General features: G+C 36.4%; 1 protein-coding gene across 8 annotated transcripts in view; it reads right to left on the bottom strand.

Moving 5' to 3' along the window:
* Positions 1–19,732, bottom strand: part of LOC123673441 (inactive dipeptidyl peptidase 10) — a 536,532-nt gene that overhangs the window by 273,152 nt on the left and 243,648 nt on the right. For all 8 annotated transcript variants that reach the window (XM_045607927.1, XM_045607937.1, XM_045607946.1 and 5 more), the window contains one exon: positions 7,784–8,162. In XM_045607927.1, the coding sequence (XP_045463883.1) occupies positions 7,784–8,162 (379 nt within the window). The remainder of the gene's footprint in view (positions 1–7,783; positions 8,163–19,732) is intronic.

Below are 19,732 nucleotides of genomic sequence, written 5' to 3'. Positions count from 1 at the left end.
TTTTAACAAAATTCAACATTTTGAGTGAGAGTCAGTATGGGTTTAGGGAGGGCAGATCAACTGAGAGCGCCATTGAAGAGTTGATAAAAAAAATAACATATGCGTTGAATGATAATAAAAAGATATTGACGGTATTTTTAGACTTGGCGAAAGCATTCGACACTGTTTCACATAGCTTATTAATTAAACGGCTCGAACAATGTGGCGTGCGAGGGATCTGTCGGGTATTGTTCGAAAACTATCTTCACAATCGAATGCAATATGTCAGAATCAATGGAAAATTTAGTCAGCCTCAGGTTGTCCATACTGGTATCCCGCAAGGTACGGTTCTCGGTCCGGTACTGTTTCTCATCTTTATAAATAGTTTTTTGTGTATTCCTAATTTAGATGTGATTTCTTATGCGGATGATTCTGTAATTTTGTTTTTGGGTGATTCATGGGATGAGGTTTATGCCACAGCGGTTGAGGGAATGGGGGTGATCGGTGATTGGCTGTCGGATAATCAGCTGACTATGAATGTGGCGAAGACTAAATTTATTTCATATTCACTTAGGATTGATGGTCAGCCTGTTTTTTCATCTATGCCAGTTCACTTGGGCAGTTGTGACAGATCAATTCATTGCAGCTGCTCGTTGATATTGAGAGTAGATCACATTAAATATCTGAGAATATATATAGACAAATATCTGAGATGGGACATGCAGATTCATTTTCTCATCGAGAGACTTAAGAGACTATTTTGTGTTTTTTATAATTTAAGAGGAGTACTCAACCGCACTGCATTATTGCGAATATATGATTCACTAGTAGGTTCTATTCTAAGATACGGGATTGCAGTTTGGGGGGGTGCTTTCAATGTTTATATGAGCAGCTTGCAGGTACTACAGAACACAATATTGAAAATAATTATAAAAGCACCGAGAATGTATAACACCAAGAGTCTGTATGCCCAAACTGAGCAACTGAACATAAAGCAATTGTATATTTTTGAAATTCTCCTCAGCCAGTTCAGGACAGAAACAAAGTTGATAGATCATGGATATCATACAAGACATCTTGTTAAACAGGCGGCTGTGGTGCCTAGGCTGAGCAAATATCACCTTCAGCATGGTTGGCTGTACTATCGACCTAAATTGTACACTCTTCTCCCACTTAAGTTTAAAGTTAACTTCAACTTCAAGAATAAAAAGCATAGGATTGAACTCAAACGTTTTCTGATTGATAATTCGAATAGATTTTATGCGGTTATTGACGGATCAATCTACAGGCCGTGGGTTTTTGGTTCATAGGCGGTTGTGTGTTGAAGTGGACAAGATGTGGTTGAGTTCATTTTTGGTTTTATTTATTTTTTTTTTACACCTTATTGAAGGAATATGGCGTTGGCGCTATCACATAGAAATGAAAACTGTGAATTGCTCAACTTGTTCATCACGTATATAGGTGATTTGGTGGCATACGAGCTCTAGCTCAGGTCACCAGGTCACTGTAATTGTATCTAGAATTTATTGTTATTATGTATATATTATCAGGATGAATAAAAATTCATTATTATTATTATTATTATTATTGTCTAGTGGAGTACAAACAGTCTTGCAGTCTGACATTCCAAATTTTTTTAACAGATTATCAATATACTCCTCTCGATCAATAGCTATATAATCTTTTTTTCTGTTTATTCTAATTCCTAAGCATCGTTTTGCTTCACCTAGATTTTTTACTTCAAACTGAGAATTGAGTTTTTTTTAAAAACAAAATCAATTTCATTTTGATCGACAGAGAAAACAAGAAAATCATCTACATAAAGGGCTATTATAGACAATTTATCCCTATTCCGTTTTACATATAAACATGGTTCAAATTTTGATTTCTTGTAACCTATCTCTAATAATACTATGTCGACCCGCTCATTCCAAGCTCGACTAGCCTGTTTTAAACCGTATATGGCTTTCTTAAGTTTGAAAACCATATTAGGCTTTTCTTTGGAAATAAAACCTTCAGGCTGTTCCATGAAAACATCTTCTTTAAGAAAACCGTTTAAAAAGGCAGTTTTTAAGTCTAAATGTACAATTTTTAAGTTCAGTCTAATGGCTAATCCTAATAAAAGTCTGAGTGTTGAATGTCTCACTACTGGGGCAAAAGTTTCACTGTAGTCAATGCCCTTTTTCTGGGTGTAACCTTTGGCTACAAGCCTTGCCCTATATTTGTTCTGGTTTTCATAATCACTTTTCACCTTAAAAACCCACTTACACTTCACCACTGTGCTGCCTTCTGGTGGACTCACTAGCTCCCATGTATCATTCTCATCGAATGACTGGATCTCTTCCTTCATTGCCTGCAGCCACTCATGTGCATCTGGTCTTGATAGTGCCTCTGTCACTGTAATTGGTAGAATTGATGTATCGTGCTCTTCATCGACTTCTGCACCATTAAAATATGTTACATACTCATCAAAGTTTTTCCTTTTGGGTTCTCTTCGCGACCTTCTCGGAACTTCTAATGGATGTGTTCTGTCTGGTTCTATATCTGGAACAAAATCACTGTCATTATCTGAGAAATTAACATGGTCATCATGAACAGATTCATCTGAGCTTGGAGAAAACTGTTCGCTAGTTTCCCCCACTGGATCTGGAACCTCCTCAGTATTTTCTTCTACAGAATATGGCACTGCAACAGTCGTTCTTTCCATAATCGTAACATCACGACTGATTATCACTTTTCTTGTTCTTGGGTTGAAACATCTATATCCCTTCGTTGTCTCGTCATAGCCCACAAGGATATGTCGTTCTGACTTCGGATCCCATTTTTTTCTGTTTACCTTAGGAATGTGAACCATAACTACACTTCCGTATACTCTTAGGTGACTAATATCTGGCCTTTTACCTGTCCATAGCTCATAGGGAGTTTTTGAAATCTTCGAAGATGCAGAACGATTTTTCAAATAACAGGCTGCTTGGCATGCTTCAGCCCATAAGGATTTACTCAAGCCCTCATCAAACATGAGGCATTTCGCTTTCTCAACTAGGGTACGATTGAATCGTTCAGCCATTCCATTTTGTTGCGGTGTATGACTATTTAAAGTTTGGTGTATTATTCCGGCACTCTTCAAATATCTGGTAAAATCACCGTTGCAAAATTCACCTCCATTGTCACTTCTTAGGGTTTTAATGTTGGTGTTTTGCAGGTTTTCTGATAAGGCTTTGAATTCTTTAAACCTTCCCAATGCCTCATCCTTAGTCTTGAGGAAATAAACAAAACACATTCTACTATAGTCGTCTATGAATGTAAGGAAGTATTTTGCTCCACCTAATGACGTTGTCTCCATCGGGCCACAGATATCACTGTGAATTACTTCCAACACTTTATCTGCTCGGCTTCCTTCTTTGGGGAATGGCAAACGGAACTGTTTGCCTTTACAGCATACTTCACAATTTTTTAAGCTTGCTTGACCCTTAAAGATGAGTCCATTTACCAGCTTCTCTGTCATCTGCAAGTAATTATCATTGATGTGACCCAAACGTTGATGCCAGGTTGTTCTGCTAGCAGCTATATAGCACACTGGCTTCTCTTCGTGCAAGTTTAACTTGTATACATTATTGCACAAGTCAGCAGTTGCCACTAAAATATTATGACGATTATAAATATAGCAACCATTCTCATTAAAGGATACCTTATTTCCATTTTTAATTAATTGCGACACAGATAAAAGATTTGTAGTCAAACCTGGGACATATTGTACTCCCTGTAATAATATATCTTGTTTCTTATCGGTAAATGTTTGTATTTTCACGTCTCCAGCACATTCAACTCCCAATTTGGCCTTATTTGCTACAGTGACGTCTTTCAAATCCGGATTCCTGAAGGTTATCATCCACCATAGAGAAAGGAGGAAAAGAGTGACGACTCAGCGGTAAAATAAATAAGCGTGATTGTGGCGACCTTATGGGCAGGGTATGGAACTAATGATGTTGATTCTGCGCATTTGGCGCCTTATTATTTCATTATTCGAAACAACTCACCAGTTGAATGAAAACCTGCACCGAAAATTATGAAAAAACTGTAATATCAATTACAGTTTTTTCAATATTTCAGTGGGGTTTTGCATCCAACTTAATTTTTACTTAAGTAATAATACTCAACGAATTTTGACATACTTTTTATTGTACATAATTATACAAATTGATATTTGTGAACAGAAATTAATGAAATAATTGAATCAAATTATAAATATATCGTATTGTACCACTTGAATATTGAAGAAGGAAACATTTCATTTGAAGATTGACAATAAAAAAATTATTTTTGTGATTACTGACAAATATCCAGGAAATCGAAGGATTGAATGGAATCTTCAATTCTTTGGCAGAACTCCAACGTAAGCCTTTTGAAACTTGGAACAAAGTGAAAAATTGATGGTGATCCTGAAGAGACTTTTATTGAAAGTATATAAGGTGAAAGCCATAGAACAATATGAAAATATAGCTCCGTTTTCTTAAATCGTCACAACTGCTCCCTTAGACATTTAGGTACTAATATAAAAAAAAATTCTCTTTGTTAAATGACTCTTTTTCTTGATATTAATTTGATTTAAAATGCCTGGTCTTTTCTTCACAAAAAGGAAAACAGTATCAGTATTCGGTTGGTTATTTCTGATCCTATCTGAACTTGAATCTGTTAAACTAGTACTCGGTACACAATTAATTAAATTATTCTGATCTTAAAGAAGTGCATAATTTGGAAAATCTGGCAGGGATGAAGGTAAAAGTCTGGTTTTAGGTGTATTGAAAAAATTGTCCTCACTGATATGGTCCCCACATATTTTACTCATACTCATATTAATATTTGCTGGATAGAACAGCTTCAATTGCTTTATCCCATTCAAAAATTCTAGTTGGAGGTCTAAAACAGTGCTTGTTCGTGGTTGAACCCCTGACAATCAGGGCCCCCGCAACCGCGCGTGCAACGCGTGCACCGCACGCGGGCGCCACTCTACAGGGGCGCCAAAACCACTTATAGATCGAATGAAGAACCGAAAGAACTAAGGTTTTTGAAAAGATTTTTTTTCCAACTTCTTTCTTGCAATTTATGCAAATTTCCGAACGTCGCAATCGGTATGAAATAGCCTTTAGCTAGAGGAATTACTGAAATTCACTTTCGACACCATCTGTAGGAAAAATACTACAAGTTACGGAGAATTCCTGAAACTACCAAAATCTGCTTGCTGCGCTATAACAGCGAGAGGCGGCGTAATCCAAATAATAGATATTTTATTTCGCCAAGTTTAAGAGTCAAGAATTTAAATACTTTAATACCTAACTAAAAATTGAAAAAATTTGTATTTTGTGTATAATTGTGTTTTGTTTAACCGTTTTTTGTTGTGATCGAATTGAATTTTATGAAATGGTTAGGAACTTTTCCAAGGTTTTTCTAAAATACTTTTTGAATATGATAATGGGAACTTTCTCAAAACTGTCTGAGATGATTTTGTCTTTTGATCCTGTGATGAGAGAGCACATTAGTCGAGTGCAAAACTCACATTCAAATTCTTTAAGAATGACCCATTATTTAGGCTACCAGATACCAAAAGAAATCAAATTTAGAAATTAAAATCATGAGAGGTCGAGAGTCTGATAATGGGGCAAATATGCGCGAATATATAATAATAACAATAATAAAACAAACATATTGGTTTACAAAAACGCATACTCGATGCTAATCCTAGGGCATTTTTTGCGCCATGTGCAGCACACAGCTTAAATTTAACTGAAAATGATGCTGCTAAGGTTTCAAATGAAACATTGGACTTTTTTAATATTGTACAAGAACTTTATATATTTTTCTCTTCATCCACAAAAAATTTGAATGTTTTAAAAAAGCATGATCCTCAGTTACATCTAAAACCCCTAAGTGATACTAAATGGTCAAGTAGAATTGATGTTAAAGTTTTATTTTATTCAAATATGTGATAGCCTTTTAGAAATAGCAGAAAATGATACTTTCAACATAGAAACTAGACATAAAGCAAGTTCTCTTTTATTAAATATTCAATCTTTTGAATTGATTTGATATTTAATCTTTTAAATTCATTTGTAGTATAATAATTTGGTATGATGCTTCATTCCAGATTAATATTTCAAGCAAAATGATGCAAAGTGTAGCAATTGACATTAAAGTGTGCCAAAACTATTTGAAGAAGTTGATAATTTCAAAAATTATAGAGATGATAATGTTTTCGAGGAAAAACTTACTGAAGCTGGAAAACTAGTGGCTGCTCGTGAGAAAGAGCAATGTTTATGCCTTTATGAATAATTTATAGAAGAATAAATCTTAAGTTTTGAAACATCTATAGTTTCATAACAAAATTAAAACATAATGCGCTTTAAGTCGAATGCTATAATGAAATAATGAAAAATTTAAACAAATGTATTATGTAACAACTGACAGCATAAGGTTCTTAAGGCAATGACAGTTGCTGATAGATTTTTAACCATTCTACACTAAATTCTCAACAAGACCAAAAAAAAAATTTGCCGATTACCCAGCAGCGCTTTTCTCCACCTCCCCCTTTAAGGGGCGCCAAAATATGTTCGGCACGCGGGCGTTGATGACCCTTGCGGGGGCCCTGTATCTATTGGTAGCTTGGATCGCGGAAGGCTTGATGTCATGACCATTTTGGATTCTATCAAAGTGATTGACAAAATTAACCATAGTTTTATTACCTCTAAATGTCATTACTATGGCTTTGATGATCTCTCAATAAATTTCATAAGGATTTATCTAAAAAATCGGACCCAACTAGTGAGTGTTAGTAACCAGCAAAAAAACATCCATTAAATTGAATCCGTTAAATTGAGTTCTGAGATTAAATAAGATTAGTTCTAGGACCCTTGTTATTTTATATTCAGATATCTGATTTCTATAGACCCACTTTTCTGATCAAAATGCAGTTTTTTTCTATTTTTTGCCTGAAAACTGTCTCGGTTGACATGATGAACTACGATATACACACTTCACACAAATCCGTCCAAATCGAATGAATTGTGTTTTTTAAGAAAAAACTCAGAAGATATGTAAATAACAATATGATGCTGGTAGATTCTAGGTTATGTTTCGATGAGAATATGAGATTTTGCGGTCATGCCGGTATCTTTGTGATATTTGTCGGTGAATTCTTTTTTAATGTTTTTTCTTCTCTGAATCAAGAATACAAATTCTCAATGATAAAATACATATAAAACCTAAATATAATATATAAGTATAACGAATAAAATTCACAGACCATTGCAGACAAGGAAAAGAAGGGGAAGATTACTCACAAGTACATAACTTTTTATTCTGACATTCTTCGAATATGTTCAGCAGCACCTTAATAAATTCTTGAAGAACTCGTATTAGATCAGCTCTAATATTCTTGGGAAAAAAGATATTCTCCGTTTCGTTTACAAAAATAAACAATACGAATAGCAGGTAATTGAAATATTAAAACAAGCTTTTGAAAAACATGAAAAAAATGATCGTATCTAACTATTCTAGAAGGATTGAAGATTTGGTACTGAAAAAACCATCAATAATTTAAATTAATTCTCGATCTAACAATTGAGTGTTACAAGCCATAGAAAATTATTGTCAGTTTTTTTGTATATTTATGCCAATTTTTAGTGACAGGCTATTTTATTTACCTACTTCTTTTGTAATATTCATGCAGAAATATTATCATTTTTGCTGTTGAATAGAAAAATCCAAAAGAGACTTCTTACCAAATTTTTTCTTCAATTACTTAACTCACCTTTGGAAACCTGAAAGACCTGATTTCTGGATACATCTCGCTCGGATTTCCGCCATTAAACCAAGTGAATTTATACTCTCCAACATTAGTGTCGTTGAAGCTCAAGTACAATAAGTATACCCCATCTGGGGAGAACCACAATGCATGTGACGTTCTGAGTATCTCATTCTCGTAAAGCCAATCTGGAACTCCATTAAACATTTCATTTGGGATTCCCGACATGGTGATTCTGCAGACTAGATTCTTATCAATTTTTGGCTTATAATATAGGTCGTTGTTATGGATGAAAGCAACACCTGTCCCATCTGGTGACCACGTGGCGTATTGTAAATATGGAGCTTCAATATCTAACTCCTTATGTGATAAGGGTTTTATAATCCTGAAAAAAGAATTGTATTGGTCAGGCAATTCTGGTTTCAATATTCTTCAAGTTCTCTTATTCTTCAACGAATGTTTTGGGTTCATTGATATGAAATGAATATGAACAGGGATAATTGTAAATAGACTATCAGTAGAACATGAAAATATATTCCCATTAGTCCTCACCATCATTTTTTTTTGTGATGTCTCATTTTTCTTGTTGAAAAAGATGAACACGAACAGAGAAAATGAAATAAACACTCAAATTTTTCACTTTAATTCAACCCAACTTTGCGAGTACGTTTCTGTATTAATTTGATTGCTTGGGTCTGTCTTTGAAGTTACCGAAACTAACTATAAGGATTTTCCCGGAGTACTGAACGGTATCAGGTTCAGGTAGTAGGTACTGAAAATACTTGATAAAACATGTATTCAATAATAATTTATACTTCTTTTCCGGAATATTCAATGAAATAATCGTATTATACGCTCTCCTGTGAATATATTACTTTGTGATTTGATATACTTTTCCTACAACTGCTATGAAAAGTAGCGTTTTCTTCATAGCTTACTCAATTTCAAAACTATGTATTGCTCATATTGTGGGAAATATTATTTCTCACGGCACTTTGTCCACACCTCGCTTGGTAGACCAATAAAATTGGGCTCTTGAGTCGTTTCTTTGGAAACTCATAAATTAGCACATACTGTCAACGAAGGCCATTTTGATTTGAATTAAGTCCATTACTTGAATTATTGAAATTTGTGCAGTTGTAGGAAAAGTATAGTGTGCAACATGTGGAGAAAGTTCTTTTCTCGCTCGTGTGTTTGCGGCACTCGCCTTTCACGCTCGTACCACAAACTTCCACACACGCGCGAAAAGTTGGACTTTCCCCACTGGTTGCACAATATACTATTTTCTTCTTGGTACGTATATAAGATTTTCGGTGCTCTTTTCTAGTCGGTGATATATCAATCGGGTAGTCTTATGCTCAAAGGGACATATAATTGTTGTTGATGGTCGAATTGTTAATGCAAAGGGAATCATCATGGACCTTCAACCTTATTAAAAGTATCCTACAAATATTCCGGTATTTTGATGGATATTTAATTTTTCATATTGCCAGACAATGAACAAATTTTCTTAAAATCTCAACTATTTTGAATGGAATCTGTTTGAGACGAATGTATGTATTCAATTGAAATGCGCTGGCTCATATAGTTGATGGAAAAAATGTATAAAGGGTGACAAAAAGTCGTCGAAAATGTCACTTGCTACTACTCGGCTACTAATCAGCATAAGATCTTCGGTTGCAACCATTCATTGTTTTCGTCCAACAGAACTTAGTATATAGTGACTTAATTAAACATAGTGGCGACAATTCGTTCAAATTGAGCCTAAAAATGGATAATTGGGACATAGAACCATAAAACTTATTAATTAATTCTGTACTATTCACGTCCATGTTTAAAATTGAGCAATTCATCACAGGAATTTGGACAAAAATAATAAATAATCAACTATGATTTTGTCACTTTCCGAACTTTTTTTTCCTTTTTCAAGGCTGAAAATGAAGCATTTATTAATCTTGACTTGAGAATGGCTACAAACAATAGCCGAAACGTCGTCATTGCTGAATAAAAATAAAGAGTATTTCACTGGAATATATTTGGTCACCTATACCCAATAACTCAATATATATTATATTTAAAATAGTTAGCCAAAGTTATGAACAAACAAACGGTTTCGACGTATGTCAGTCAATAGATTAACAACAAAGGAACTGAATCGGAACTACATATGTTGTGGTGCGATGTATCGTTGACACATATTCTCAAATTTAGTCTCGGCTTATTCAACTATTCCAACCATCAAATACACAGCACAAAAATAAAAACAAACACAAACACTAGAGGCGAACATCAATCTGGCGACAAACACGAAATTACTACCCGTTGGGTACCGTTATCCTGGATATCATGTAATCATAAACAGTACTTAAGTTATTTGTATCCTCTCTATAATTAACCGTGTTGTTTCTTCTCATGTATATCATTTCACTTAAAAGACGTCTAAAGTAATGCTGTTCTCTATCTAAGATAGTTACATTTTCAAAATTAAATCTGTGTCCCTCTCTATGTGTATGAGTATGCTGTGTGAGGCAGTGACGGCTCGTGCCCTCGAGATGTGGGTCGGCCACACTCCGGAAAATTACGAACGTATATACAGGGCCGGATTAAACTCTTTTCCGCCTCTAGGCCAAAAACAATTTGCCGCCCCTATGAGTAAAGAGAATTTTAAAAATTCAAATTTTTTAAATACGTGATTTTCGCAGAAGTTGATAAAGACAATTTTCTATCTGGAAATAAAACAATCTAATGTTTCAGAGTTATTTTTCATAGTAAAAAATTACAGCTTTCATAATCAAACTAATAATGGTTTTCTTCTTGCCTTCTTTTCCGCAAATTGTTGCAACACAGCTTCGAAGTCTAATTTTTTCAACAATTCAGTTTCAATGCACAAAACGGCCAGAGAATTCAAACGCTCTTGAGACATGCTAGATCGCAAATAGGATAAAATTCGCTTCAATGCTGAAAACGACCTCTCTGCTGAACAGTTCGTTACAAACATTCGCATAAAAACATTCTAATTGTAATATCGATGTAGGGAAACACTTGCACTAAGCTTTTATCACTTCTAATGAAGGTACTCATCTCGTGTAGAGTTTTTGGAGGTTGTTCTAACTGTGCTAAGTAGGATTTGAAGTGCAAACATTCTCCAGTACTGTACTTCCCGCTTGTATTCTTTAACATGAAGTGCATCTACCTGGCCAGCTGCTTTTTGCCTTTGGAGTAAAATTAGGACACAATTTTTGTGATTCTGTGAATTCTCGTGCTGTTCAATAGTAATAGGATTTTTCCAATCATTAAATCCGGTAGATGCAAATGGACCTTTTCCATTGAATAAACGGCATGGCAGACAGTAGAGACGTCCTGTGGTGGCAGAGTAAATCAAGAAACCGCGAGTGTGAGTCTCGGCATTTTTCAATCGGGTTTCAAACAATCCTTTCGAACAATATCGAACGCGATCATTGTAATTCCTTCTTGAAGCTTCAAAATCTAATAAATCAATATTTTGTTTAATTCCACGATTGATAAAATTCTGCCTCAACTCCTCTGTTATTTCATCCCACAGAGCTGGATCATCACTGAAGTTATCTGAACTGCCGCTAATTTCTGGAAAAGCTTTTTTCGGATTTTCACAAGATTCCACTTGTTCCGGAATCTCCATAATGCTTTCAGCTTTGTTTGATGTGTTGTTACCACTTGTTGAAGGTTGATCGAATTCTTGTTGAATTTCACTCAGCTCTGTCGAGTCCACTTTTTGTTTTTTATCACCTTTTTGTAAAAAGGTGTCAATCTTGGGAATCTTCTTCACCAGTTCCTCATTTTTTTCTGATCTTTCCTTTGCTCGTTTTCTATATTCACAACCACTTTCACGTTTTCTTGACATTGCGAAAAAAAGAATGAACAAGTAGATCTGAAGATAAGTTCCCACAAAATTTATTTATACTAAAAATTGCACTAGCAATGTTTAAAAATGACTGGCGACAACTCTATAGTGGTTAGTTCTCGATTCTGAGTGTATTGCATGGACGGAAAAATAGGACTGACGAGCTGCCAGTGCCGATTCCGAAATTCACGCAAAAAATTTAACTAGTTACTTGCATCCATTGAAAATAATACCTACTAGGGCAACTCATCAAACGTGCCGCATTCATATTTTAAATATTATGCCAGTCCTCTGATTTCCCTGACAGTAATCCGTGTTTTATTAGTAGCAATTACAATTTACGATAGGATAGGTTTTCCACGTTCTCTTTGATGCGCTCAACCGCCGACAGTGCCGACTGCTGTTCGGTTTTAGGGCGGCTCCTTTGATTTTCAGATTACCGAGGGGTGTGAAAAATGCAACAATATTTCTATCTTCCATTCAAAAGAATTATACATCGGTAATGAAAAAATGTGCGAAATTTTCGAAGATGGCTATTTCTACATTTTCGTAGAGGAGTTAAAGAATTTTTTTTTATTCACCGAAAAATTTGCCGCCCCTAAAATTGTGCCGCCCCTAGGCCATGGCCTATGTTGACCTAGGCGGTAATAGGGCACTGCGTATATATCAAATTTATTAAAATTCATTAGTTCCAAAAAATGAAGTGATGAAATGTCTTCAAACCTTATTTCAATTTGAGTTATAATTAAATCCAGAATTTCACAAAAAAGCCGTTTCATTGAGGAATTATCCGTGAGCTGAATTTCGGAATCTATTTTACGTTTTCGACGTCTAGCACTCGGTGGCATTACTTCTGGGAGTTTTTCTACTTCTGAATATAAGCGAATGAAATACTCATCTTCTGTGCGAAATTTTTTCAGAGTCGATAATAAAGAAGTGATTCTGACGTTGCAATAAGTTATATCTGATAACTTATGCTGGATTATAGAAAAAACGGGAACTGTGTATGTAAAATCAAATTAAAAGAGTGGAGAATGAACAAAAATTCGAAATCATTCAACATTTTCCTCAGACCGGTAGCTTCACGTATTGTAATATCATCCCATTCATCTAAATTGTCGCTGATATGATCAAAAACTTCAATTAATTCTTCTCTCTTATCGAATATTGTTTTTACAGTGCGAGATTTGAAATTCCAATGAGTTTCCGAGCTAGAGGGTAATCTTTTTTTGCAAATTTCGTCTAGAATATTAGTGCGTTTACTTGATTTAGTGAAAAACGACGAAAATCCTGAAAGATTCGAAAAAAACACGCTACACTCATTGATTTTCTTGGTCGAATCTTGTAACACTAAATTCAATTTATGTGCATAACAGTGCGTGAATAGTGCTTGAGGAGCAATTGTTTTTATTCGCGCTTGTAACCCATTAATTTCCCCCGCCATCACAGCTGCCCCGTCATATGTTTGACCTACTAATTTAGTCGCTAAATTGAAATCTTTAAAATTGTCCAACAAGGTATTGAAAATATCATTCGCGGTTCGACCTTTACTAACATCGAAAAAACCCCAAAATCGTTCGGATATTTTACCTTCTCGAACGAAGCGGAAAATTACTGACATCTGACAAAAACATTCAACATCCGTTGTTTCGTCTATTTCCCAAGAAAAGCACGCAGAATTATTTATTTCCTCGCGAATTTTCTCCCTCGAAATTACAGAACTTTTGAAATCAGGATGTTTTCGAAGTTAGGAATATATTAATTATATTTTCATGATCAGAAAATCAATACCTAACTACTATCGAACGGCATAAATAAGTTCTTTTCTGATTGAGACGTAATATCCCATAATTAACCATTCATTTGAATATATTAATTATATTTTCATGATCTGAAAATCAATAGCTACTATCGAACGGCATAAATGAGTTTTTTTCTGATTGAGACATAATGTCTCATAATTTAATAAAAATATAAATAAATACATAAATTAACCATTCATTTAATTATCAAATATTTGAAATAAACTGTGAAAAGTTGCTGCTTGACGCTCTGCAATACGATAACCGGCCAGCCGACCCTGTGTATTGGGAAGCGACCTTACATCGAGTTGTTGTGCCGTTCTATTGAGTGGTCGTATTCTGGGCGTATGTCGTAGTATCTTTTCCTTTACGTAGCGCTCTCGGTAGCGCTGGTTCCGCCATCGGCTCTTGGCCGACCTAACGTGATGAGATGCTTTCAGTGACATTCCAGGGGTTGCAATTGTATAATTGTAACATTTGTGTTACATTTCAGACCTAATGTTACGGTGTTACGTACAATTCTGGAATAACCTGTTTGGGGTGATGTTACGAAAAGTAACCATTTACGAATGTGGTTTGTTACAATTTATGAAAGGGAATAACAACGCTGGATGCTTTGGAAATCGAATATTAGGTGGGTCCGAAAGAAAATATTAGCCGGTATGAGCTATATTTTTGTGTTCTGAGTGGAAATATTCATTACCGAGGGAATTTGGATATCGAAATCGATAACTCCGATTGAGTTTGAATGAATTGAATATCTAGAATTATTTTCTATTTCCCGACCCTGACGAGCCGTCACTGGTGTGAGGGCAGTTTTGTTCTCGGTCTCTAAATGTTTTCCATCATTCTTGTGTTGTCTAACCCTGTCTTTTGAGTATTGTTTTGTCTGGCCCACGTACAATTTATCACAATCCCGACATGGAATTTTATATACTAGGCCAGATTGCATGGAAGGAGGGGTTTTTCCATGCAATCTGGCCTGATGATGTATGGAATCCAATGTTTAATGTTTCTATTCAATTGATGATTAATAAATGCTTTATTTTCAGCCTTTAAAAAGGAACAAGAAGTTCTGAAACGTTGGCAAAATTATTTAATATTTCTGTCCAAATTCCTGTGATAAATTGCTTTTTATCAATACAATTCACTAAACTGAACTGACACACGTCAAAATAAAAATTATTGGGCCTGATAAATTTGGATTGTATATAGAACGAATTTATTCAACTGAAGAATGCTACAGTGACTAAATAAAATGAACCTCACATTTTGAATGAATCCCAAAATTCAGGTGAATGGAGAATGTAAACAAATATCACCATATTTAGGCTGCGCCAATCAAAAACAAGACCACGCTTGTCGCCACTGTGGTTTATTGAGTCACTGTAACTAAGCGTACTCTTGAACGCCTTTCTCACAAAGTAACACTATTTTCTGGACGTTTAATCTAATTAGTTCTTCACGTTCGTTCACAATCCGATTTTTCCAACTTCACACTGTTCTCTTTCGTTAATCTTCTCATATTGTTCTTGTATGTGACATCAGGATGTCAGGACTAGCATCATGTCTCTCTTTATATTCATTTCCTGCAAACATTTGACATCCTCCCGTGATATGTTTTATTGTCTCATTTGTTGGACACCCATATCGACATCGATTGTCAGTAATAGTTCGATGTTTAATGATATGCTTGCAGTAATTTCTCTTTGAGATCATTTTGATCTTGGATTGCTAAAAGAAAACCTTCCGTCCATCGTCCACCTAATCCATTAGGGAACGAAGACGCGCGAGACAACTGCGTTTCCTATGTGACTAACGCAACTCGCACATTTGTTAATAATAATAATAATTAAATAAAGGGTAGCGGTAGGTGAATCTCTAGCGATTCACCTATCAGGAGAGTTGAATCGACTCCTGCCCACCGCAGATTCCAGGAGCTCTCTGACCCGGGAAGCTGAAACCTGTCGAAGGGTCCCTGTCCAGGGTAACGGACGAAGCAGTGTGGAAAGCAGCTCAAGAATTCTCCCACCGTAGCTCTGCGGATCGTAAAAAGCGATCAAAGGCCGTCTCCCCCACGACACGGAGGAACCCATGAATGATGGTGAATTTAAGGAATAGGAATATAGAGCCGCTGCCTGAGGTTCGTCAGGGCGTGTCTGGAGCCGGCGCTGGACATGACAGTATGCGGGACGTCGGTGACAGAGTGCTAAGGAGACGGGCGTCTGTCGAACAAAATGCTACGCCTCCACAATCTCAACATTCTAGGAGAAGAATAACACGAGTTTCTCCGACCGCTGAAGGTGCTGCGCAGGATCCCCAACCAGCACCCACCCAAGCAGGTCTACCAAGAAGACGCATGAAATGGACAAGTTCGATAAATTAAACGATCATGCGCATATATTATAAAGTGACTAATATGGAAGAGGATAAAATAGGCTACCGTCAAAAATTATTTGCAGAATTCCACAGAAACTATCCCGAACTTCAAGTTTCTGAGCAAAGAGTAGCCGACCAATACCGGGTCATATTGAGAAATAAACTTGTACCCGATGAGAGACTTAACACCATAAAAAATGAAGTCCAACTGAGGCTACAGAATAGGAACCTCACTAACAACGAAACGACAATTGAAGAAAACTACGATTGTGCTGAAAACCAACACAACATCAATGCACAAATGAACTCTGAGGAACAAAACAACGCAGATGTGTTAGCAATAAGTGATGCTCAACGACGGAATATATATGCTGCACCCGTCGTAAATCCAGAAGAAGACCAAAGAGAACTACTGGAGCGATTATTTGCCACAATGAATAGATGCGTTATAGATTTTGAGGGCACAGATCCATTGAGACGACCGATTCTGCCAAGATTGGGGACATCTAAGAAACTATCTCATCTTCTGGTCATGACCAACAAGGAGATTATACCCAAGTATCTTTCTGACTACCATGATCTCGAGTCATTACACCTCATCATATACTGTGCAGCATTTTCAATAGCAACAGTGCTAGGTGTGAAGCCAAAACCTAAAAGTCAGCAACCAGCCAGAGAAAAACAACAAAATAAACCACATTGGCAAAAAAGGCTAGAAGACAAAGTTCATAGCATCCGCCAAGGAATTGGGAGGCTCACCCAATTTGCAAAAGGTTCGCCGTCTCGAAGATTACAAAAAATGGTGAATATAATAATGGATCGTCACCGGCAACATACAACGTATGATCCAAACAATGAAAATGCTCAACAAATTTTAGACACACTGAAACAAAAACTTAGTGTGTACTCCGAAAGACTCAGAAGATACAATGAGAGCTATAGAAGAAAACAGGATAATATGATTTTTGAAAATTCCGAAAGAAAATTCTATAGAATGTTAAACAATAATATGTCAGCAACACCAGGAAGTTATCCAACCGTCGAGGATATTGAGAATTTCTGGACAGATCAACTGGCTACACCAACCCCCTACAACTCCCAGGCTGATTGGATAAGAAATGAAGAGAAATCCTGTGAGACAATGGAACAAATGCCGCATAACGCAGTTTCTATAGAAGAATTCCATGAAATATTGAAAAACACACACAATTGGAAATCACCCGGCCCAGATGGAATCCACAACTTTTGGTTGAAAAAATTTTGGTGTATACACGGCAGGCTAGTTGAAACCATAAATGATGTTATAAGTAATCCAACGGAAATGCCCAAATTTTTAACAACAGGGACCACTTACCTCTTACCGAAGGATATGCAACACACAGCGGATCCATCAAAATACAGACCAATTACATGTCTACCAACAATATATAAAATCATCACATCATGTATAGCATCTCGTATCTACAAACATTGCGAGACAAATAATATAATGACAGCACAGCAGAAAGGATGTTCCAAGAATGCACTAGGATCGAAGGAACTGCTGATAATAGATTCCATCATATGCAACCAAGCCTTCAAAAAACACAGAAATCTTTTTATGACATATTTTGACTATAAGAAGGCCTTCGACTCTATTCCACATGGGTGGTTGACAAAAATTTTGGAAATATACAAGATCGATCCAATTACAATAAACTTTCTGAAATATGCAATGTGCAACTGGAGAACGAATATCGAACTCTCTACAGCGAACATAACTACTAAAGATATTCCAATAAAAAGGGGAATTTTCCAAGGAGATTCGTTGAGTCCCTTATGGTTCTGCTTGGCGCTGAACCCCCTTTCTAAACAACTGAATGCTACTGAAAAAGGTTTCAATGTGAAAGGAAACAGAAATAATATTGCACTCAATCATTTGCTATACATGGATGACCTCAAACTTATAACAGGCAACAAAAACCACTTGCAAATTATGGTCAAACTGGTGGAAAATTTTTCGGAAGACGTGGGGATGAAATTCGGATTGGACAAGTGTCGTACTATTAGCGTAGTGCGTGGAAAAATCCAAGATGAACCGATAGCTCTCTCCAATGGACAGGAGATAGAAGCAATGAAATCGGACGATCTTTATAAATACCTAGGAATGAAACAGAACCGACGAATAAACCATCAAAGAATGAAGGAAGACTTAACAACTGAGTTCATTAGGAGAATCAACAAAATTTTGAAAACAAACCTCAACAGCAAGAACATGACGAGAGCTATCAATACATATGCATGTTCAATTCTTACATACTCTTTCGGTATCATTCCATGGACCAAAACAGATATGGAAAACCTGCAACGCAAAATGAGAACCTTGATGACGAAAGCACACAAGCACCATCCGAAAAGTAGCATTGAGAGGACGACACTGCCGAGGAATAAAGGAGGCAGAGGTCTGCTAGACATCATGGAACTTGCCCATGGTCAAATTGAATGCCTACGAACATACTTCAAAGACAAATCAGGCACGTCAGAGATCTACAAAGTACTGTGTGAAGCAGACGAATCAACACCTTTACAACTGCACAAGGAGCAATTGTCATACAACCACCAGACAATCCAAGATAAACTGCAAAGATGGAGAGAAAAGCCCCTACATGGACGACATTTCAACGAGGTGAACCAGGATCATGTCGACATTGAAGCGTCGAACTATTGGCTCACATCAGGTGCGATGTATCCAGAAACGGAAGGATTTCTTTTAGCCATCCAAGATCAAGTGATCTCAACAAAAAATTACTGCAAACATATCATAAAGGATCGAACTATTACTGACGATCGATGCCGTTATGGGTGTCCAACGAACGAGACAATCCAACATATCACGGGAGGATGTCAAATGTTTGCAGGAAATGAATATAAAGAGAGACACGATGCAGTAGGAAAGATACTACACCAAGAAATGGCAACTAAATTAACACTAATTAATTCTGAAAAAGTGCCATACTACAAGTACCGACCGGAAACCATCCTGGAAAACGAACGCTATAAACTATACTGGGATCGTACAGTTTTGACTGATAAAACAGTCCCTCACAATAGGCCAGATATATTGCTAGTTGATAAACAACAAAAGGCAGCAATACTCATCGACGTAGCAATACCTAATAACAACAACATGCGTCAAAAAGAGGTCGAAAAAATTTCAAAATATAGGGACCTCGAATTTCAGATAAAGCGCCAGTGGGGAATGATATCAACGAGAACTATTCCAATTATCATCTCAACAACAGGAATAGTACCCAAAAATCTCAAGAGAAATATCAAGCAACTAGGACTTAGTGAGTATATATGTAATATAATGCAAAAAGCTGTTCTTTTAGGTACTGCAAGGACGGTGAGAAAATTCCTAGGAAGCGAAGGACAGGTCCAAGGATCGCGTGTAAGAGGACCAGAAGTTCGACGAGAACCAGGGGGACCACAAGGACCGGACACGACCGAGCTCTGCCCTTCTGATATTTTAAATATCTGGGATTGAGTGAATGTTCCTCTTAGCGAGGAGTGAGAAGCCGACGGCGAGGAAAAATCCTACGCGTATAGGCAAAAGTCGTTATAATAATAAGTTAAGTCAAGGAGGCAGAGGTCTGCTAGACATCATGGAACTTGCCCATGGTCAAATTGAATGCCTACGAACATACTTCAAAGACAAATCAGGCACGTCAGAGATCTACAAAGTACTGTGTGAATCAGACGAATCAACACCTTTACAACTGCACAAGGAGCAAAAAATTTCAATATATAGGGACCTCGAATTTCAGATAAAGCGCCAGTGGGGAATGATGTCAACGAGAATTATTCCAATTATCATATCAACAACAGGAATAGTACCCAAAAATCTCAAGAGAA

Source organism: Harmonia axyridis, chromosome 1 (assembly GCF_914767665.1).
Source record: "Harmonia axyridis chromosome 1, icHarAxyr1.1, whole genome shotgun sequence".
NCBI classification, from domain to species: Eukaryota; Metazoa; Arthropoda; class Insecta; order Coleoptera; family Coccinellidae; genus Harmonia; species Harmonia axyridis.
Note: the sequence above shows the minus strand (reverse complement) of the source record. Positions and strands in the feature narration are given on the sequence as shown.